At 37.0% G+C, this 23,125-nt stretch overlaps 3 protein-coding genes across 3 annotated transcripts; all 3 read right to left on the reverse strand.

Moving 5' to 3' along the window:
- Positions 1–1,786: 1,786 nt before the first annotated feature.
- On the reverse strand, positions 1,787–2,323 carry LOC103329713 (uncharacterized). The gene is made up of 2 exons (XM_089050498.1): positions 2,020–2,323; positions 1,787–1,923 (listed from the first exon to the last, which is right to left on the reverse strand). The coding sequence occupies exons 1-2, from the start codon at positions 2,321–2,323 to the stop codon at positions 1,787–1,789; spliced, it is 441 nt and encodes a 146-aa protein (XP_088906624.1).
- Positions 2,324–6,400: 4,077 nt separating this feature from the next.
- On the reverse strand, positions 6,401–7,447 carry LOC148918149 (uncharacterized; the record flags this gene model as incomplete). Its single annotated transcript, XM_089050499.1, has 3 exons — positions 6,401–6,536; positions 6,648–6,785; positions 6,898–7,447. Coding segments are annotated over 3 exons (723 nt in total), but the record flags the coding sequence as incomplete, so codon positions are not given.
- Positions 7,448–13,857: 6,410 nt separating this feature from the next.
- On the reverse strand, positions 13,858–18,789 carry LOC103329715 (uncharacterized). Its single transcript, XM_089049522.1, has 7 exons — positions 18,325–18,789; positions 16,407–16,900; positions 16,148–16,300; positions 15,606–15,713; positions 15,335–15,382; positions 14,808–15,238; positions 13,858–14,587 (listed from the first exon to the last, which is right to left on the reverse strand). Exons 1-7 carry the CDS (start codon positions 18,732–18,734, stop codon positions 13,979–13,981), a joined length of 2,253 nt encoding a protein of 750 aa, XP_088905648.1. The 5' UTR covers positions 18,735–18,789; the 3' UTR covers positions 13,858–13,978.
- Between the last annotated feature and the right edge of the window lie 4,336 nt (positions 18,790–23,125).

Genomic DNA, 23,125 nt, shown 5'->3' on the forward strand with positions numbered 1-23,125 from the left:
TTGTGACCTAAACACTTTTGTGTCTTTTCTTGTGAACGTTACCATAAGCTCTTTAAGTTGTCATAAAGTACTTTTGGTTATAAAAAAATATTTTAACCCTTTCCAGAAGAAGCTTGAAATTTCTTATGATTGATAACAATTTTGTCAGTGACCAAGCGAGTGGAGACTCAATGTATGCATATCAGTGGCCAACCATTTTGAGTGGTCACTGAAAAGAATTCGTGACTAGCTTTTGATGATGGGAACAAGATGAGTAAATGACATCAGGATCAAACACGGTTTCACTTGACACACTCACATGTATATAATAGGAAGGAAGATTAAATTAATTTAAATCCTTGAAACTTGCAGCCCTTGCCAAGAGTTCCGGAGGCAGGAACTTCCGTCTTTCATTTTTTTGTATGACGAGAAACTTCCATTATTGTTGGGAGTTTTATAATTTATTTATGAACGGGCGGGAAATATAATAATAATGTTGGACATGGGGGAGTTAATCAACGTGTTTCAGTTGAGCTTCAGGCTTCAGGCATACCCACTTGTATTAATTTGATGCCAAAGACTTTTAAAGTTGGAGTTGTATTGTAGTGCCTGCCTCTCATCCATTGTAAGATGATCTAAGCATGAGGCATAAACGTGACGTGGGTTTTATGTCTAGATCAATTACGTGTGCAAATGAGCCAAAATTACAGTTATGCCATTGAGGGTATTTTGATCGTATCTCTCTCGTTACAACTCCGATTCGAGCCCACTACGTGTCTACAGACTCATCTCACCGTGCTCTATGCAACGGTGTAGTCAGAATTCCCAAATTCTTTCCCGATTAAAAAGTCAACTTTAAACCTAATACAATATTCTAGGAGCAGAATGGTCCTTTTTCTAAATAAATTAATATTTATCACTTTATTTAGGACCGGGTCGTTACAGAAAGCAACACCATCCAATCAATACATTTTCCTACTTGTCCGAAGTAGTATTATTCTATTTCTATATAATGATATGTGAATTCAGACAATGTCTTGTGAAAATGAAGCTAATGGATATGTAGACTCATATATACATAAATACGAGAGATGTCTACTTTCACTACTACGTTTTACGATTGGTGCAACAAATATAAATTCGTCACACAAGAAACACTTGCGCGACGCAAAAGTGCATTCGTAGCTCAAATTATCCCATATTATAATTTTATATTTCTAACCTTGCGCGACGACAGGTATCGTCGCGAAAGAACACTTAGCACAACAATACACGCTATTGTCGCATAAAGTTAGCAAGAAAAACGCGGGATTGATGCCAAAAGTTTTTGCGACGACCTGTATTGTCGCAAAAGCACACTTAGCACGACAATACATCTCAATATATTTATATAGGGAGCTTCGGTTGAGAGAATCCTCAAATAAACTTATTTTAAGGGACACTTTTGTAGGGCCCACTCTATATTGTATTTCACTAATCCAAACCATCTATTTTGTAGATACTCATTCAAAAATTATCTTTGCCAAAAAATAACTTGAATCCGATATCATTTGACTACTAAATTGAATTATTGAAATTTTAGTACTTTTCTTGAAACACCGTGTTCATTGATTTTGTAAGACACAATTGGATATCGAAACAGTTTCCGATTTGTCTAATTTTTTGCAAGGATGATCTATGAATGTATATTTAAAAAATAGATGATTTGGATCGTTGAAAAAAATAATCGTAGAGATCCCTCAATATAAGGGGACGAGAGACGAGAGACGAGAGAAGAGAATACAAAATACTAACTGTTATAGATCCATCATTGCCAAAATCTAAGGGGAACCCCACTTGGAAATGTGAAACCCACACCAGCTAGTGCATTTAGAGGGGAGTGCCCGAAGTAATCTTCAGTAAGGGCCAATTTTGGGCGACGCTGAAGTAAATCCCATCCAATATCTGTAGTATAGTTGGTTCATCATATAAGCAGCCACAAATCAACATATACTATAATTGGTTATTTATAAATATATTTCAAAATGATGTCAAAATTACCAAAATTATTTATGTAGAAAATGCACTTGGAAAGAAGTTCAGCACCATCACGGCCATTATTGTCTTCTGTCAAAACCTGGATTGGAGTGCGAGAATAGAGAAAGCGAGCTATTTCCCAATGGCCCAAGGCATAAGCGAATAAAACTGGAGTCATACCTCCTGATAAGTTGCTAAAACGCATGGTAACTAATTTCTCGTTCTTTTTAATCATGCTGGCAACTATTGGAGCCATTCCTCTCATCAAAGCATAGAAAAAAGCTGTGGAACCATTGCCATCTTCAATTTCCAAGTGCTCTTTTGTCATCAGCTTCAGCAACTCTTCCACAATGTCAAAGTGCTTCCTATCGATTGCCTCATGAAGAGCTTGTTAATTCCTTAAAGCCATAACATGTTTAACACTAACCTGAGTCTGACATGGTGCTGGCGCAGATTGGATGATGCTGGAACAGATTGGCAGTGCAAGGTATAGAAGTTCTTCTCCTGAGAATCCGATCCTTATAGCTATAACTCTTATGGGTGAATTTCTGTTTAGCTGTGTTGTGTTATTCGGATCTAGGAGGGAGCCTTCTATTTATATGCATCTCTCTAAGTGTCTTGCCCATCAAGAAACACTTAGAGATATCCTTCATGCTATAGGATTAATCCATTCCAATCCTTGTAGAACTAGGAACCCTTAAGCCTTCATTATCCTTATTGAACACTGTTTGAGGCTTGCCTAATCGAGATAGGTTTTGAGTTCCTAATAAACAATAAGTCTTTGTAATCCTAAGTTGATTAGAAGATCACTTTAGTAGGTTTAATGTAATAAACCTTCTTACATTCTCCCACTTGATCAAATAATCAATTTAGACTTATTGTTCATTACTTAATGGCCATGTGGAACTCAAAATTCTCTTGTTCCTTTTATCAAGCCACTGTCATTTTGAAAAATTCATAAAGGACTATCGAAGTACATGGATATATAACATCCAAGACTTTTATAATCACATACATGAATCTGCAAAACACATAAGGCTTCCAACTGGATTGAAAAACAAGAACTGTTTTTGGTTTTACTATATGTGTGACAAAACTGAACAGTTCTTTGCCCACCCTTCAAAACTACCAAGGTTTGAACAATCTTTAATGACTCATTCATAGATTCAAACTGTAAACATAATGTTGACATGATTACAGTTTGGTCTTTGTTCTATTTGTCATCCATAAATAGCAAATGCAGAACATTGTATAAAAGCAATTCAATTAAATCTGCAAAATAAAACTGTCTAGATAAAACTAGTTAACAAAATCAGAATTAAAACATAACTGTAAGAACTCTAGCTCCCACTGACTCCCACTGACTTTAGGCATCAAAACTGAATTGCAATCCCATGCTTGCCACATGCCTGTGAAAAACATGATTAGGCAACCCTTTATTCAAAGTATCTGCAATCATAAAATCTGTACAATGTGACTTAGAGCAGTCTCTCCATCTCGAATCTTTTCCTTCGCAGATAAGAACTTTAAATGCAAATGCCTCATTCCATTTGATCTCTTATTTCCTTGTGCAAAATATACTGCCGCAGTATTGTCATTCCATAATCAATCGGTTTCGTATTGAATCACAATTTTAGCATAGACATGAAATTTTTAAGCCACATTGCCATTGAAGTAGCTTCATAAACTGCTAAGAATTCTGCTTGCATAGTGGAGGTTGACACATACTGCTGTTTCATGCTCTTCCATGCCATCGCAAAGACTGCAAATAGAAAAACAACTCCGATGTGCATTTCTTAGTATCTTGGCATCCGCAAAGTCTGCGTCGCATATCCTTCCAGCTGCAAATTTTCAACCTTTCTATAGACCAGTTTGTACTCTTTAGTTCTCTGCAAATATCTTAATACTTTCTTGCCTGCAATCCAATGTGCTTGACCGGATTAGACCTGAAATCTGCCAAGAACACTTATGCAGTAATGCCAAGTCTGGTCTAGTGCAGACTTGTGCATACATCAAGCTTCCTACTAGTGATGCATAGGGCTTGTCCTTCATCTCCAATCTCTCTTGCTCAGTCTTAGGAGATTGTTCACTGCTCAATTTATCCCCTTTTGAGAAGGGAACATCACATCCTGTACAGTTTCCCATGTTGAACCTTCTAAGCACTTTCTCAATATATGCCTTCCTGACATAAGCCGATCATTTTCCTTTCTCTGTCCTCACTGATTTCTATTCCAAGAACATAGTTTGCCTCTCCCAAATCACTCATATCAAAGTGATCGGACAAGCATCCTTTTAGTGTCATGTAACATGGACAGATTGCTACTTGCTAGCAGTAATGTCATCCACATATAGCAGCATGAGGATGAAATTCCTTCCATTGAATTTCATATAGATGCATTCATCCAATGGATTATCAATGAAGCCTTGGGACTTAACAACTTCATCAAACTTGAGATACCATTGTCTTGATGCCTGTTTTAGACCATATATTGATTTCTGCAGCTTGCACACTAAATTCTCTTCCCCTTTTGAGCCAAAACCATCCGGCGTTGTTTCATATATATTTCTTCAATCAGTTCTCCATTTAGGAAAGCTGTCTTAACGTCCATCTGATGAAGATGCAGATCAAAATGAGCAACCAAAGCCATTATGACTCTAAATGAATCTTTAGTTGATACAGGGGAGAAAGTTTCATTGTAATCAACTCCCTCTTCTTGTGTGTAACCTTTTGCCACTAATCGCTTTATACCCCTGTCTATTTGTCCTTGTGCATTCCTTTTGGTTTTATAAACCCACTTGCATCCTATAGGTTTGCATCCTAATGGCAAATTAACTAGTTTCCATACTCCATTTTTGCTCATTGATTCTAGTTCGATTCATGGTCTGCAGACCACGTGAACTTTTGTCACTTTCCATGGCTCGCTTGAAAGTTGCGTGGTCTTCTCGTATTGATGTCATGCTCGATTCTTGCAGTAAACAAAGTAGTCATTTGACAAGGCCTGGCCTTTAGGTCTCGTGATCTCCCCTGATCTGTCAAATCTGGAGCGCTCGCTGATCCGGAGCGATTCTCGCTGATCGTCATGCATTTCTTCCATTCGCTGATCCGAGCGCGATTCGTTGATTCCTGGAGCGATTCTGGCTAATCTAGAGCCGCTGGCTGATCTGGAGCCGCTCGCTGGTTTTCTTCCAAGGCATCAAAAGGTAAGATAGTGACTTCTCTTGTTTGGTTTTCAGCTAGCAGTTTCTTAGTTTCAAAACTTCATCAAAACAAAATCTGCTTCATCTAATCCTTCCTCCTCTTCTTCAATAAAATTGCTCTGTGTTTCCACAAATCTAGTGTTATTTTTAGGACAATAAAACCTATAACCTTTTGTCCTATCCTGGATATCCTATGAAGAAACACTCACCTGCTTTGGAATCAAGTTTCTTCTGCATAGGATATGCAGCTTTGCCTCGCCTTGCATCCCTGTGTCCTTAGATGAGCCAAGCTAGGCTTTCTTTTACACCAGATTTCGTAGGGTATGTTGTTTGTAGCTTTGGTGGGAATTCTGTTGGCAAGGTAGTTTGCGCTTTTAAAGCTTCTCCCATAGAAAAGTAGGAAGCTTTGCACAACACATCATGCTCTCACCATCTCTATTAAGGTTCTATTTTTTCTTTCTGAAACACCATTCTGCTGCGGTGTTCCAGGATTTGTATATTGTGCAACAATGCCCTCTTGCTGTAGGAAGTTTGCAAAAGGTCCTGGATTTCTTCCTTTTTCTGTGAACTTGCCATAGAACTCTCCACCCCTATCTGATCTTACAACTTTTATCTTAGAATCCAGCTGGTTTTCCACTTCTGCCTTGTAGATTTTAAACATTTCAGTGCTTTGGATTTTTCTGTTATCAGATACACATATCCATATCTTGAAAAATCATCTGTAAAAGTAATAAAATAACAAACCATCATGTGTATTAACTGGAAAAGGTCCGCAGATATCTGTGTGTATTATCTCAAGTAGTTTCTCACTTCTTATTGCCCCTTTCTTTCTGAGATTTGTTAGCTTTCCTTTTACACATTCAATGCATGTTTTATCTTGTTCATGGTGATTAAGTGGTGGGAGAATTGATTCTTTGCATAGGAGATTCATTCTTTCTTTCGAGACATGTCCAAGTCTCTTATGCCATAGTGTGAAAGATTCAGCATTACAAGGCTGTTTTGAACTTAACACATTTATCATCTCTGTACTTTGATTTGGTAATTTGCAGTTCAAACGAAACATTCCATCGATCAATAATCCATTACCAATAAAACTTTTATTTCTGAAAATGGAGAAACCAGACTCATCAAAATCAAACTGTAATGTTTGATTTTACAAGCTTGCTAACTGATAACAAATTCCTTGTCATAGAAGGAACATAAACGACATCAACTAATTCCAAAATAAAACCTGACTCCAACTCAAGACTAGCTAAACCAACAAAATCTACTCTAACTCTTTCTCCATTTCCCACGAACACCTTCAAGTCATCCTTGTTTGGCACCCTCTTTGTTTTGAATCCCTGCAAAGAGTTAGTCACATGAATCAAGTTACCACCTGTTTAACCACCATGAATTAGATAAAACTTCAACTGTATTAGATTCATAAATCACAGAGACATTTTCATGCTTACCTTTTCCCTTTTGTTTGTCCAACCAGCGCTTGTATCTTCTGCAATCTCTCTTTAAATGTCCAAATTTCTTGCAGAAGAAACACTTCAAACCTACTGGACCCGTGCCCTTTGCAGACTCATCTTTCCTTTGCTGCTTATCTGTTTTTGTTTTTGGTCCATTCCTTTGGTTTAAACTTAGTATCCTGCACCAAATACACTTGTTCTTTTCCTTTGTCCTTTCTGATACTTTGTTCTTCCTGCACACATATACCTATCAAATCAGCAACTGACCATATCTCCTTCTGAGCAATATAAGTAGTTTTCAGTTGTCTAAAAATGCTAGGTAGAGAATTAATAGCAAAGTGCACCATCATGGTTTCATCCACATGGACTTTTAGAGCCTTCAGCTTGTTTCCTATCTCAACCATGTTCAGAATATGAGTTCTTATGCAGCCTTCTCCATTGTATTTCATATCTGTCAGCTGGCTCATGAGTGAACCAATTTCAGCTTTCTTGGATCCTTGGAAGTTTTCTGCAATAGCTTCCATGAATAGCTTAGCACTCTCGGTTTCAATCATCGCCTCGACCTCTTCTGAAATAGACCTCCTCATGATCAGAATTGCCATTTTGTTGGCCTTAATCCACTTTGCATATTTAGTCTTAGTCTCAGCAGATGCATCAATCGCAGGTACTGATAGAGCTTCATCAGTAAGAACCATCTCATAATCCAGAAGTCCAAGAGCAATTTCCACATCTTCTCTCCATTTCTTATAATTTGAGCCAGTGAGAGTTCGAATCGAGTTATGATTGACTGTACATGTTTAAAACAAGATAAGCACTTTATATATAAATATCCCCAGAACTTTAATCAAACATACTTAATCACATCTTTGGACAATGATTCAAGCATGCTTATTGACACTGGAAAACGAGTAGATGTGGATTTCCTGAGCAAAAGATCTTCTACATCTTTAGACAGAAGAAAACCTTTCACTAATCCATATCTATCCATGTTCCATGTCGATCCACCATGATGCAAGACATATCAAACTGCGACATCTTTGGACAGAAAGCCTTTCGACATGTTTTGCATCATGGTGCAAATTCTGATCATAAACCTTGAGTATAGTGATCATGCAATGGTTGAGTCGCTTTGGCTTACTCAATCACGGCACAAGAACTGTAAGCAATGATCTGTAGAAAACTTTAAGAACATGATAAAGTTCATACTTTATACTGTTATCATGTTCATACTTTATAACTTGAAACTGTCAGTTATTTATTCTCAATTTTCCTTGCACGAGTTTTGTTAGGTATAACATGATATAACTTAAGCTCGATACCACATGTTAATTCCTTAAAGCCATAACATGTTTAACACTAACCGAAGTCGACATGGTCTGGCAGATTGGATGATCTTTGGAGCAGTTGGCGTGCAAGGTATAGAAGTTCTTCTCCTGAGAATCCGATCCTTATAGCTATAACTCTGATGGGTGAATTTCTGTTTAGCTGTGTTGTGTTATTCGGATCTAGGAGGGAGCCTTCTATTTATATGCATCTCTCTAAGTGTCTTGCCCATCAAGAAACACTTAGAGATATCCTTCATGCTATAGGATTAATCCATTCCCATCCTTGTAGAACTAGGAACCCTTAAGCCTTCATTATCCTTATTGAACACTGTTTGAGGCTTGCCTAATCGAGATAGGTTTTGAGTTCCTAATAAACAATAAGTCTTTGTAATCCTAAGTTGATTAGAAGATCACTTTAGTAGGTTTAATGTAATAAACCTTCTTACAGAGCTGTCCCGCCGCTTGATGAACCTCTATGTGTTAGTGCCACGGGGTGTCGATCAATAAACTCCATTGCAGCATTCCAATCACCGCACTCCAAACTATCGTACAAAGGATCATACTTCACATCGCTCTCATCATTATTATTATGCCATCCTGTTTCTTAGCAAACATAAAAATAAAAATTATTCCATCTTGTTTAAATTAAATATATCAAAACATATGTCTATAAAATAAAATAAAAAGAACCTTTTTCCGTTGGCGCGCGTGCACACATATATATATATAGGCAACTTCTCCATTGCGAAGTCAGAAGATGCGGACTGGTTACGAATTTCTGTTTTTGACAGTTGGATGATTTCAACGCTTCAGATTGATTTTTTTTTCCTTCTTTCTTCCTCTCCCCGATCTCAGTCTTCTCTCTCTCCTCTTTCTTTTTTTATTTCCTTTCCTTCCATCTTTCTTCTTCTTCTTTCTTCTTTCTCTCCCCGAGTTCACTCTTCTCTCTCTCACTCTCTTTCTTTTTTTCTTCTTCCTCTTGTCATGGGTGATTTTTTTCTTCTCCTCTCAGCTGGAAAACTGGGCGTTTCCCCTTCTCTCTCTCCTCTCTCTTTCATTTTTTCTTCTTCATTTTCTGAGAATGATTTGGCTACAATGTGCTGGGGTTGGCTTGGGGCAAAAAATTGTCTCGACGTCGGCTTCTATTGGCCTCTTCTTCTACCTTTGTTCAATTTTTATTTTTATTTTGGAAAAAAAATTGAGGAGAAAGATAATAAAAAAAACCCACAGACGCAGACCCATTCACTCCCCCCATCCCCTCTGTTATTTCTCTGCCGTGGCCTGAAGAAAAAAGATAACAAAAAAACTCCACTGTAATAATGTATTTGCCCTCTTTTGTAATAGTTGACCACTGCTAGGAAAGAAGAAACAGGGAGGGGGGGAGAGAGAGAGAGAGGATAGGGAAAGGCGGGAAAAAAAAAGGAGAAACAGAGATAGAAGAGATAAGGAATAAAGGGAAAGGGCAGATTCTTGAAGCTGAAGTTTGGGGCTTTTTTTATTGGGCTTCAGCTGGCTATTGACAAGGGTATTAGTGCGCTCATTGTTGAAATGGATGCTGCCACATTTGTCCAGGTTGTGCAGAAACAAGAGGAAGAAAAGCAAGAGAGAAAGAAGAAGAAAAAAGAGAGAGATAGAAGGAAAGGAAATAAAAAAAGAAAGAGGAGAGAGAGAAGACTGAAATCGGGGAGAGGAAGAAAGAAGGAAAAAAAAAAATCCAATATGAAGCGTTGAAATCATCCAACGGTCAAAAACAAAAATCCGTAACCAGTCCGCATCTTTTGACTTCGCAATGGAGAAGTTCCATATATATATATATATATATATATATATATATATATATATTAATGCTACGTATCTAACATCGATCGAACCTACTAATTGGTGTCATGGGGGGTGTTTCGAACCTCAGCCCTTTGGGCTGGAGGCCAACACCTTACCATCCACAGCGAGACATTTTACTTCCGTACCTGTGGTATCACTTTCATCACAGCTGGACTTCACTTCCGTACTTGTGGTATCACTTTCACAGCTGGACAATACTTGCGTACCTATGGTATATCTGTATTACCCAACAATATAACAACAAATAAATGAAAAAACACCACCCCAGTAAATGCCCAGATATATACTCTAAAACTAAATAGAAAAATAATGCTACAACATTAATAACAAAACCCATTTACCCAAACAATTAAAATAAAATAAATATTGCGCAATATTATATATTATACCTATTTTGTGAGTTGGTTGATTTGAGAATGAGAACTGAGAAACAAAATATGTTAATTTCCTTACTCGATATATAAGTTTGAAAAACAACAATTCTATCTTTCCATCTACTATTATTCTTAAAATATACTTTAATTATTAATTCAAGTAAATTCTCCACCCAATCACTTATGGACATCTGTCATTCAATTTGAGGCTTAAAAAAAACTTCACCTCAGTCGCTCCTCTTTGTGTCCCTCTCCTTTGCAACTCAAAACCCTGTCATTCTCTCTCATATCTCCCTCTCCTCCCCTACGATTCAAAACATCTACTTTTCTCTCTCTACTCATAGAGCGAGAGAGAGAGAGAGAGAAGACCACGATGTAGGAGGGGGAGAGGGACGCAGGTGCCAACGTTTATGACGACCTGCAGTTTTGGTGGGAAATGGAGGTTGTGTCGGGAAAGAGAAAGGGTTGAATGTGGGTATGACAAAATTTATATATATTTTATTATTTTTTCTTTTTGTTTTGAGTTTAGGTTTTTTCCCCAATATATGTGCAAATGACCCACTACTGTAGTGGTTTAGAGTAATTGCTCTCATAAGCAAGGTCTTGGATTCGAATCCTCGCATTCATATTGTGTGTATGAATTTAGTATATTATTGTCCCTCTCAATAAGAAAGATCTAAAAAAAAACCAGCAATATACATGCAAGGAGTCCATAAAATTAAAAGTAAATTGCTACTGGAGGGAGGGTAAAACGGGCATTATAAATTTCAAAAATGAGACCCAAAACAATCATCAGCTGAGCTGACTCACCAATCCATAACGTGAAAATAAAGCTGCCATGTTCAATCTGCGGAGCTAGAGCTAGCTTGTAAATTCCCTACTATATCTATAAGTGCGCTTACACTATATACAGGCAAACTTATTTCTGAATTGATCTATAGACAACAAATCAGTAATTTAAAAAAAAAAAGACAGATCAGTAATTAAAGACAAAACCTCAGACGATGCCCCTCAGACAGATCAGTAATTAAAGACATTTACCATAAAAGTAACGTAGTAAAGAGAGTTCCAGTGCAGGAAATTTCGTCGGGTTTAGAGCATCTTCAATGCTTTGGTGTAAATAATAAGCACACTTCAAAGATGGAGAAAGCTTTATTCCTATTTCGAACCCCAACAAAGAAAAAGTAAAAGAAAATAGGAATAAAGTAGGGGTTCGAGATTGCCTGATCTTTGTTGGGTGTCTTCATCTTTCACGAAAACAATAGGCTCTCTTTAATTCTCAACATTGCTGCAAGAGAAAGCAAAGGAAATCCAAAGAACCATTCCTTTCTTATAGGCTCTTTGGAACGCCAGTCCCTTTTAACCCCCAACACCCAAAAAAAAAAAAAAACTTGTGGTTCATTGAAATCATTAAATAGTGATAATGATCATAAAGAGCAAACGCAAGTCCCAGTTTCTATTTTCCAAAAACTGTCTTCTGGTAATGTTGACCAAGCAACCACCAAATATGTTTCCCACGCAAAGCATCACAAAAAGAGAGAAAAATGAACATCCTGATTCTCACTCACATACAAATTCTTAACTTTTCACCAACAAAATGTTAGCCCAATATCCAAACCTAAATCGGACAAAATATATTTAAGGGGTTGTGGGTGAGGGGGCCATTACAAATGACAAGCTCTGTTGGCAAATCCAAGGGTAACCCATCACAATGTTGGCTCTCAGCCCAATATTGTTATTTTAGTAAGCTTTTTTTTAATTTTCTTTTCTTTCAAAGTTTGTTGTATAGAAGAGGAAAAGAAAAATACTTGGCAAAAGTCTTGGACGATGTCCATGTTGACGTGAGTCTCCTAATTAATTAAGGAGATTTACTTCTTCGATTAATTAAGGATTTACTTTCCTATTTTTTATATAAGTGATAAATCATTGTACAATTAGAAGATACTTTCCTAATTCTTTACTATATCTAATTCATTGTAAGACCCTCATGTAAACTCTTATATATACCTTCTTATGAAGAAGAATAAAACAAAACCTAATACATTCAAATCATATTCATATTTTAGCATGGTATCAGAGTCAGGTTGGTTGACTAGGTCCGTTGAAACTCAAATAAAAATAAATAAATAAAACCCCAAATTTAAAAAAGAAAAGAAAAAAAAAGTGACCAATGTGGATTGGTTGCACGTGTGGCCCAAAAAGTGGTCCCACGTGAGAGGAGGTTGAAGAATACATGAGCCACATCGAACTTAATCAAAATAGAAAGTCTCATATAATAAATGGTTCCACCTCCTAATAACATCGAGACTTTTTGTATAAAACCTCACACTTGATAAACAGGTGGTTAAGTTGGGGACAATATCGATGTTATTAGGAGTGAAACCATTTATTATATGAGACTTTCTATTTTGTTAAGTTTCCAATGTGGGACTCGTGTATTCTTCAACAGCCCATTCTTTGCATGACAGTTGGGCATGTGAACGTGCTAGAGTCAAAAATTAAACAATGGGTGCTCCAATGCTTGGCCAGAACTCTCAGGGTCATGTTTGTAGGCCTCACTGGACTAGATTGGGTTAAATAATAGTTAAATCCATGTTTGATTTGAGAATAGACTAACTTAAATGGGATTGTATAGTCCAACGGTTAAAAAAACGGCTCACTCGCTTTTCTAATATAATGAGGCTGAAAATTGGTTCGCAAAATACTCGCTGAATAGAACAAGCGAGTCCGACACGCGCAAGCCGCTCTTCTACTTCTTCACGCGTCGTGATATCTTGATACAGTGTGTATCGACTACGCCACACAATTCTTCCATTGACCTCACGATGGATTTGATTGCAGGAGTGAGAAGCACTTGAAATATTTATCCATTCTGAGGGCGCCATTCATATGGGTCTTGATTGCAAGAGTGAATTTCTTGTTTCTGATGATGCTTTCAGACCACCTGAAATTACAGAGCCTATGAATGTTGTGAACAACATGGTCGTCAACCAATTGAACGACTCTGTTTGTACGTGAAGTGGGCTTTGTGGATTTTCCATTGAATTCATGAAAATAGCAAAGAGAAAGGTCCTTGCACACATTAAAAAGAAACTTGGCTTATAATAATCAGGGTGTGTCCCATTCATCCCAAGACAGAGCAAAAGAATATGTAGTGCAACCGTAGTGTGAAGGCAACAAGATAATTATTGGACACAACAAACACAGTGACAAGTATACAGCGTTGCAGGCCCCATTGATTGTCAATGAAACGTAGACTAGACCTCAATATATAGCTTGTCATTTTTTTGGTCAAGTTCACTTTAAACAATGGATGGTAGGATGCAAGAATATATGACAAGATAGAATAATCAACTCGCTAATCAGTGAAAGATGTAGAAAAATATAAGCATGATGTTGGGAGTATTATAATTTGTTAAGAAGGTGCGGGAAATATAAGCATAATGTTGGACCTGTTAGAACTAATCATCCTGTTTCAGTTCAGCTTCAATATTCAGACAGACCCCACTTGTATATTAATTTGATGTTAATTACTTTATAGTTTAGATTTATGAACCTTAGGTAAAGCCAAACGAAACATTTCATTAGAAATTAGAAGGATATATTGTCTTTTCTTTACATAATTCATAAAGCATTCAAACAAAAATGTATGCATCAAACAAAAGTTAATTATAAGGGTGGTTTTATTTGAACGATATATATATAGAAACTCACAAGTACATTGACAAAGCCAAAGCGAACATCACATGATATCAGAAGACAAACATCACACCACATAATCAGGATTTTACTCCCAGGCTCTCCATTTCCTGTCAAATATTCCTCTTCCATAGGTAAACATGAAAATGTCAAGAAAGAGGGGGAATTGCATCCACACAAACGCAGCGATTGGGCCGGCAAGCAAACTGATTGGAATAGATACCCACGATTCTCCCTCAAGCATAATAAAAAGAGTTGAAGAAAAAGCAACCATCATGGCGGCGATAGATAAAAAAAGGGTGAAAAGGCCTAATAGCATTTTTGTGGGCAAAGACTTGAGGAAATCGTCTTCTGCATAACGTGATGTGAGAATTCCCAAGAATATCATCACTGATGTCGTTGAAGAAAAGAGTGATATAGAATCTGAAATTAGAAAAACCCTAAAGAACTTTTTTCTTAAGAAGATGGGAAAACCTTTATCTTGATCATTTCCACCAGGAACTGTAAATGCCACAGCAAACATAATGGTAACAATGAGTGCACCTACGACTGTGCAAGAAGTTGTTGTCCCTTTCATTGAATTTTCTCCTTCCTTCACCAATTCTTTGTGGTTCTTGGTGAATAGTTCTCGTGCTGTTATTTGCTCGGTCTTATTTCTTGCTTCCAAGTACTGGGGGGGTAAAATACGCTCCACCTCCTACATTTCATTAAGAAAACTCACATTACATATATATAGCCTATAGGGATTGTTGAAGAATATACGAGTCCCACATCGGAAACCTAACAAAATATAAAGTCTCATATAATAGATGGTTCCACTCCTAATAACCTCGAGGCCTTTCTGAAATCTTTACAGGGATATGTAACAAAGTAATGGGCTAAGGTTACATTTATGTAATAAAGTGAGAAAATCTTACCTTAAACAATTGTAGCTCTCTTTGCATTTGCAAAGCTGCACCTTGAATATGATTAAGATGGGCAGATAAACTCCCTGCTGCATGTAGGATACTATTGTTAAACACATCTGTAGTCACTAAGATAACATTCCTATCATATTCACTGAGCCCATATATAAGATTAAAAACTTTTTCTTGACCACATTCGACGGCGTAATGAAACATTGATCTGCCTCTTTCATCCAACTTCATTAGTGTGAATCTTGGGTTCGCTTTACACATCTCCTTAATTAACTCCACTTGTCCTCCTTCTACAGCTCGGAGGATTGCCTTTTTCACGAAGGTAGTTTGTTTCGAGTCAAGATTTGTACATTTTGCCACGTCACACACAAGCGGTAGAATTTGAAGAATTCGGTCATGGTGCAATCTCATTTCATGCAAGTCCTGGATTCCTAGGTTAACAGTGAAAACAATATTAATCTACAACGTATTACAAAAGTGAGAATTAAACCAAGAATCAATAATGTGGATGGATGTAGCTAGTGTACCTAACAGTTTGAGAAGATTCTTAGCAACTCCTTGGAAGAAACCCGTAACTGCATTGCGTAAATCCGTAGATGTTGGCTAAACAAAAACAAAAAGGAAAGAAAAACATACAAAAATATTTATAGATGAACATTTTGAACACAGTGTACATGAATACCATCAAGCTTTGCCTTAGAAGGATACGTTATATATATAAAATATTACATGTGTTTTTTTTTCCATTACTTTATAGAAAATATAACAGAGGATGCAATATTGAACACCAAGAAATACCTGAGGAAATGAGATCTCTTCTATTTCTTTTGTCAGCTTCTAGTTCTTCCAAATTTACACAAACATCAGGGTTGATAGGAGCAGGTTGAGGTTGTTGTCCGTGTATATCTAAAGAGAAAGCAACACAATCCAATCAATACATTTTCCTACTTTGTTTGAAGTAGTATTATTCTATTTCCATATAATGATATATATATATATATATGTGTGTGTGTGTATATATGCAGCGTGCGAATTCAGACACTGTCTTGTGAACAATGAAAGTTAATAATGAATATGCACTTGCACTTCTTAATATATACATAATAAATCAAATCAGAAGGAAACGGAAAAAAATAAAAGCTCTTGTGAAGTTCATTTCATATTAATGTAATTAATATCTATTTTTTTTTCAGTCTCAATTCGATTATCCTTGCAATACAAAAGAAATCAAATCAGGCATATATATTTAGTTGGTACATCTCACTTTATATATAACTTTAACATGAAAAATTTAGTTTGATACTACGAAGAGAAGAGAGAAGAGAATACAAAATACTAACTGTTATAAATCCAGCGTTGCCAGAATCTTAGGGGAACCCCACTTGGAAATGCGGAACGAAAACCAGCCAGTGCATTTAGAGGGGAGTGCCCCAGCGAGTAGCTTTCAGTAAGGGCCAATTTTGGGTACTTCTGAAGTAAATCCCATCCAATATCTATAGTATAGTTGGTTCATCATATAAGCAACCACAAATCAACATATACTATAATTGGTTATATATATATATATATATGTATATTTCAAAATGATGTCAAAATTACCAAATTTATTTCTGCGGACAAAGCAATAGGAAATAAGTTGAGCACCATCGCGGCCGTCATTTTCTTGAGTCAAAACATGGATTGGAGTGCGAGAATAGAGAAAGCGAGCTATTTCCCAGTGGCCCAAAGCACAAGCGAATACAACTGGAGTCCTATCTTTTGCGTTGGTAAAACGCATGGTAACTAAACGCTCGTTCTTTCTAACCATGCTGGCAACTGTTGGAGCAATTCCTTTACGCAAGGCATAGATAAAAGCTGTGATACCAAGGGCATCTTCAATTTCCAAGTCCCTTTCTGTCATCAGCTTCAACAACTCTTCCACAATGTCCAAGTGCATCTTCTCGATTGCCTCGTGAAGAGCTGTCCCACCGCTTGATGAACCTCTATGTGTTAGTGCCTCGGGGTGTCGATCAATAAACTCCTTTGCAGCATTCCAATCACCACGCTTCAAACTATCGTACAAAGGAGCATACTTCACATCGCTCTCATCATCCCCTGTTTCTTAGCAAACATAAAAATAAAAATTATGACATCCTGTTTAAATTAAAAAGACCCCTTTCCCGTTGTCTTTCATTTATCATTCCTTATTTTGCCAAAGAGATATATGCGTATATGTGGCATCAGTTTCACAGCTAGACTTTACTTGCGTACCTGTGGTACGTTTGTATTACTTAATAATTTCTCCCACATATATATACAATAACAAATAAACTTGACAAGAATAAATGAAAAACACCACCCCAGTAAATTAAGGGAGCTGATTTTCACACTCCTTTTTGCTTTTTAATACTTTTTAATTAATTTTGTTCTTTTTTGTTCTTTATGTTTCCTATTCTACCTTTACCCTACAATTCTCTTTAATAAACATGTACAATCACTTACTAATATTATGAAAGAATAAAAATATGAGACTATTATGCATATCTTGCTCTCGGCATATCTAAGCTCCTAATGACAGTTTGGTTAGTAGCATTCTTTAGTTCTGCTACCATATTTATATGTTAGCCCAGAAAAATTATTATCTATTAACTACAACAAAGATAAATAGTACTCACCTACTTGGTAAAAAAAACTAAGAATTTGGCGTACAAATACTCACATTTCTATCCATTTTCCATTTTCTTTCTTTTTTTGTTTTATTTTCTATTAACTTTTCTTAATTCCAATTATCAAAACTTAATGTAGGGTATAAGGGTAGAATAGGAAAGAGAAAGAATAAAAAAGAACAATATTGATTAAAAAGTATTAAAAAGCAAAAGGGAGTGTAAATGGAGAAAATGAGAGTGGGAAAATCACCTCCCTTTAATACCCGGATATATACTCTCAAACTAAAAAGGAAAAAGAATGCTACACCCAAAAAATTAAAATTAAAAAAATATCGCGCAATATTATATATTATTATACCTATTTTGTGAGCCTGGTTGACTGGAGAATGAAAATTAGTAAACAAAAATAAAAGAAGAACAGAAGGCAACAGAAAATAAAAGAAGAAAAGAATCCAACAAACAAACCTCAAAATTCAAAACTGAAAATTAATTAAGGAGTCCATAAAATTAATTGCTGCTGGAGGGTAAAACGGGCATTATGAAATTTTGAGGACGAGACCCAAAACAATCATCAGTTGCGGAGCCATGATTTTAGTTTTACTTGTAGGAGGGTAACATATAAATATATTTATAAATATAAAAAAATTAAATCTTTCAACCTTGACACCATCCATGAAAAATAAAATATGAAGTCCAGTATGAGTATACCTTCTTCAGAATCAGAAGGCTTTAGCTCTTCATCAGAATCAGAAGGCTTTAGCTCTTCATCAGAATCAGAAGGCTTTAGCTCTTCATCAGAATCAGAAGGCTTTAGCTCTTCAGAATCAGAAGGCTTTAGCTCTTCAGAATCAGAAGGCTTTAGCTCTTCATCAGAATCAGAAGGCTTTAGCTCTTCATCAGAATCAGAAGGCTTTAGCTCTTCAGAATCAGAAGGCTTTAGCTCTTCATCAGAATCAGAAGGCTTTGGCTCTTCAGAATCAGAAGGCTTTAGCTCTTCAGCCAAAGCATCCCAGGCAGCTTTGGCTTCGGTAATGCCCTCTATTATAGGATAAGTATCATCCCCGCAACACGTTTGGATTGCAAGTAAAGCCTTGGCATTATTCTTCCTCCAAGCCTTAAACGCAACCTCACCATCTTCTGGTTTAGGTGGTTCAGTGGTTGCTTCCACAAGGTCCCAAACATCTTCAGCTAACAGGTACACTTTCACCCGGAAACTCCAATATTCATAATTACGATGGTTAAGAAGTTTAAGATTAGCAATCGGGGAAACTGTAGCTGCCATGTTCAATCTGCGGAGCTAGAGCTAGCTTGTAAATTCCCCTACTATATAGACAAACTTACTTGTGATATATAGACAACAAATCAGCAAAGACCAAAAAAGATGCACCTCTGTTGGGCATGTGAGCGTAGTAATTAAAGATATTGACCAAAAAAGTAACGTGGTAAAGAGAGTTCGAGAGTTCCAGTGCAGGAAATTTCGTCGACTTTAGAGCATCTTCAATGCTTGCCAGTGGAGTCCTACCATGCTGGTAGGAGGAGGTGTTTGGCGACAAAAATGTTTGGGATACTAGAAGAAGGCAGATACCTGTAATTGTGTGTGTGTAATAAATCTCTTAGAACGAAATGCCTAATTTGCTTTGAAGAACCTTCATCTTTTTTTGGGGTTGCTTCAAGCTTGCTCCATCTCGAACCCCTACTTTTGTTTTAGACAATAAAGAGAATTCATTAACAACAGGGGCAATTAGTAGAACTGAACAACACAAAATCCCGAACGCCCACTTTAAACCAAATCCAAGAATACACTTCAAACCACATAGGCCAGAAACAACGGACAAACATAATAACAAGAAAAACAGCCTATTAGAAGCCACAATAATCAAAGGAAAAACAGAGCAAAACACCAGGCAATCTCGAACCCCTACTTTATTCCTACTTTCTTTTACTTTTCTTTGTTGGGTGTCTTCATGTTTCACTAAAACAATAGGATCTCTTTAATTCTCATCATTGCTGCAAGAGAAAGCAAAGGAAATCCAAAGAACCATTAGTTTCTTATAGACTCTTTGGAACGCCAATATATATACAGTCCCTTTTACTTTTCCCTTTTCTTTTTTTTGTCACTAGCTAGGGAGGTGAAGGGGAGAATATTAGGTGGTTTCTCAAGGTGCAGCAATGGAGGCTTGGTGCCATGGGGAGGGGCACGGGGGGAGGAGGAACGCCTCAACCACTGAGGTGGGAACCCATTGCCTTTTACTTTTCCCCTCTCTAGCTATATATAATTCATGGTGCACTGTAATAGTGTAGTGACCAAGATAATATTGGACCTCCCACCACCAAACATGTTTCGCACGAAAAGCATCACAAAAAAAAAAAAAACAAATTGAACATCCTGATTCTCACACCAACAAAATGTTAGACCAATGTCCAAAACCAAATCACCACACCGTGCCATTTTTACAAATAACAAGCTCTGTTGACAATATCATTAGTTGCCCAAGATAATGTTGAGTATGTCAGCACATGAAAAGCCCATTATTGTTATTTAAGTAAGCTTTTCTTTTTTTTTCTTTCGAAGTTTCTAGTATAGAAGAGGAAAAGAAAAATGAAAATCTGTTGAATATGTGGTAATGTGGCACCCTACTAGTTGCTGTAGTCGTTACAAAACCGAATTTCAACCACACCAAAAACAGAGAAAGAAGCTAACAGTATCATCTCCAAGAAAATCTCATACCATGGCTTCCTCTACTCTTATCTTCTGCTACCACTTCGCAGGTATATTTATACCCCAAAAAAAAATATATAGGTATATATATGAAAGATAGAACCCTGTTATAGAGAAAGATAGAACTCCTGCCACATATGGAATCAACGCTGCCTGCACTCACCTTGGTTGTGTTGTGCCATTTACCGTGGCCATATATATACCCCTGGGGGCAGCTGCGTGAGGCTGCTAGCACCAAATTTTTACCGCAATTTGTATAACAATAAGTAACAAGTAACTCATTACGCACCACCTTTTCACGAATAAAGTGATAATTCACCTCCACATGACGAGTGTGAGAGTGAAATACCGGATTAGAAGCCACAGAGGGAGCACTAATATTATCACACCAAAGCTTGGGACAAGGAACTGGAAGATGAAGATCAAGAAATAAAGCACGTAACCATGAGAGAGTGGCGGCAGTGTAAGGCAAGTTGACGATATTCGCCTCGGTACTCAAGCGAGAAATGCCACATTGCTTCTTAGAACTCCATGAGATTGAGTTAGTACCCAAGTAAACACAAGAACCACCAGTGGAGCGACGATCATCAAGATTCCCCGTATAATCGGCATCAGAGTACGCACTGAGAGAGAGAGTGCTAGGGGAATAGAATAACCCATGAGTGAGTGTGTCATTCAAATAACAAAGAATGCTTTTGACAGCGAGCCAATGAACAGTAGTGGATTGATGCATAAAGACACACTTGATCAATAGCAAAGGCAATGTCTGGACGAGTAAGAGTTAAGTACAAGAGCCCCAACTGTACTACGATACTCAGTGGGATCAGAAGAGGATCCCCATCAGAGAGGCTAAGATGACATCCGCCACAGCTGGGTAGGCACAGGTTTGGCTTCATGCATGTTAACACGCTTAAGAAGATTGACAACATACTTGGTCTGAGTAAGAGAGAGACTAGACAGAGTACAAACAATCTCCATGCCTAATAAATAATTGGAGGGGCCAAGATCCTTCATGGAGAACTGACAGCCCAAATTAGAGATAAGTGTGATGATGCGAGAAGGATCAGAGCCAGTGACAAGAATATCATCCACATAAATCAACAAATAAATGCGAACAGAGACTTGAATGTGGACAAAGAGAGACGAGTTGGACTTAGAGGCAAGAAAATCCTGAAATTGGTACTTAGGTGACGAGGGGTAAATTTAAATGATAATCAAGCAATACACAACAAACTTCACACACTTTAGACCTTGACCAGATACTCTTATGACTAGTCAACTGTCATACATTAATTACCATAACCAAGAACATACACCGAGCATATCAAGATGTACCTACAAGCACAAAGAATTACTAGTGACAACCTAAGCGCTCAGAAGGACCCATCAATCTAGGCATCCCCTATGCTAGCAACAACTATGGTAAAAGTGTGTGAAGACATCATAATCAAGTAAACATCAAACAACAAGAAATGATGACTAGTCAACCGTAAGAACACAAACCTAGAAATACATGAACATCATGCTATGACTAGTCAACTATCAAGAACATAAACCCACACAAAAAGGGAAGAGTCTCCAGCGGAAACAGAGTGAGAGGGATGAGTCCTAGGTGCCCTAGGAATGGTGGGTATGATATCCACTCAGTCACTGGATTTGGATTTCGAGCGGCATTGGTAAGTGAGGAGTGGCTTTGAAGACGACATGGGGCACGATGGAAAAGAATTGGAAAACAAAGAGGGAAGAAGGTGCGAAGAGACAAAACAGAGAATGAAAGAGGAAAAGATTTATGGACCCAAAGAAAGTTCTTTTCTAGTTTTGTATCTGAAAGGGACAAACTTAAAGAAAAGAAGGAAGGAATGCGACAAAAAGATAGGGAAAACAAAAACCTAAACAGAAAATGCAAAAAAAAAAACTGCTAAAAAACCAAAAAAGAAAGAAACTGCCGAAAAGATAAGAGAAAAATACTAATAATAATTACTCCATGTCCCATGACTTCAAAGACACCATACTCAAATGCCAAAGATAGAAATTGCCTCCACTCTAGTCCTCATAGATATCACTCAAATTTTCATTCAGATCCTAAGGTGTGGTCTCTCCTCAAACATATATGAGTGAAGTTATGTAAAAGGGAATCAAAATCCTCACATATGAAATATGAAATAAAAGCACAATTTTTGGACAAATCTCATGAAAGGAATCAAACACTAAGAATATGGATAGCACACATACTTAGCAACACCCATGAATACATCCTCAAAGATCAGCTAGGTCTTTCACAAGGTTTGTAATGTAAGGCTTAGGTCAAGGGCTATAAAAGAAAAGATAGGAAATACTAAAGCTTGGGACATACCAAAGTGTCTTCCTTGTGAAAATAGCAAGCTCTCCTCTTGAATTCATATTTGTTGTTTGTTCGTGGCATCCAGGACCTGTGCGATAATGGAAGGATTTAGAAATTACATCCTTTTTTATTCTTTTTTTTCTTTTTCTAAAACTTTGTTTCTTTTCTTTTTTTCACAATTCCAGCACACATACCTCGGTACACGCCACTTTCTTGATATAGAGCTTGAATTATCTTTGTCTTCATCACTTTGGTATTCCCCAAACTATAAGGTATAGCTGTAATGGCTAAATATCTCATATTGAGATAAAAGGATATGGGGAAAATAATGTGAGAAAAGAAAATGGCTAAAAGTGATTGGCTTCAAAACGGGGTAATGACACACACATAAAGGTAAGAAATTAGGCCTTTTGGTGGTTAAGACATGCATTGCCTAACATCGTCTAATGAGTTCATTCATGAGTGTTACCAAACACATGGTATCTGTGAAAGAGAACAATTCTTAGCGTTCAATCAAACAAAAATAATGAGATAATTTGAAATGAAATTGAAGCAAAAATATAGGAGTACAAACACTTTAAACCCTCTCAAATAAGTAAATAGGCTCAAAATC

Source organism: Prunus mume, linkage group LG4, assembly GCF_029339155.1.
Source record: "Prunus mume cultivar Tortuosa linkage group LG4, ASM2933915v1, whole genome shotgun sequence".
Taxonomy (NCBI): Eukaryota; Viridiplantae; Streptophyta; class Magnoliopsida; order Rosales; family Rosaceae; genus Prunus; species Prunus mume.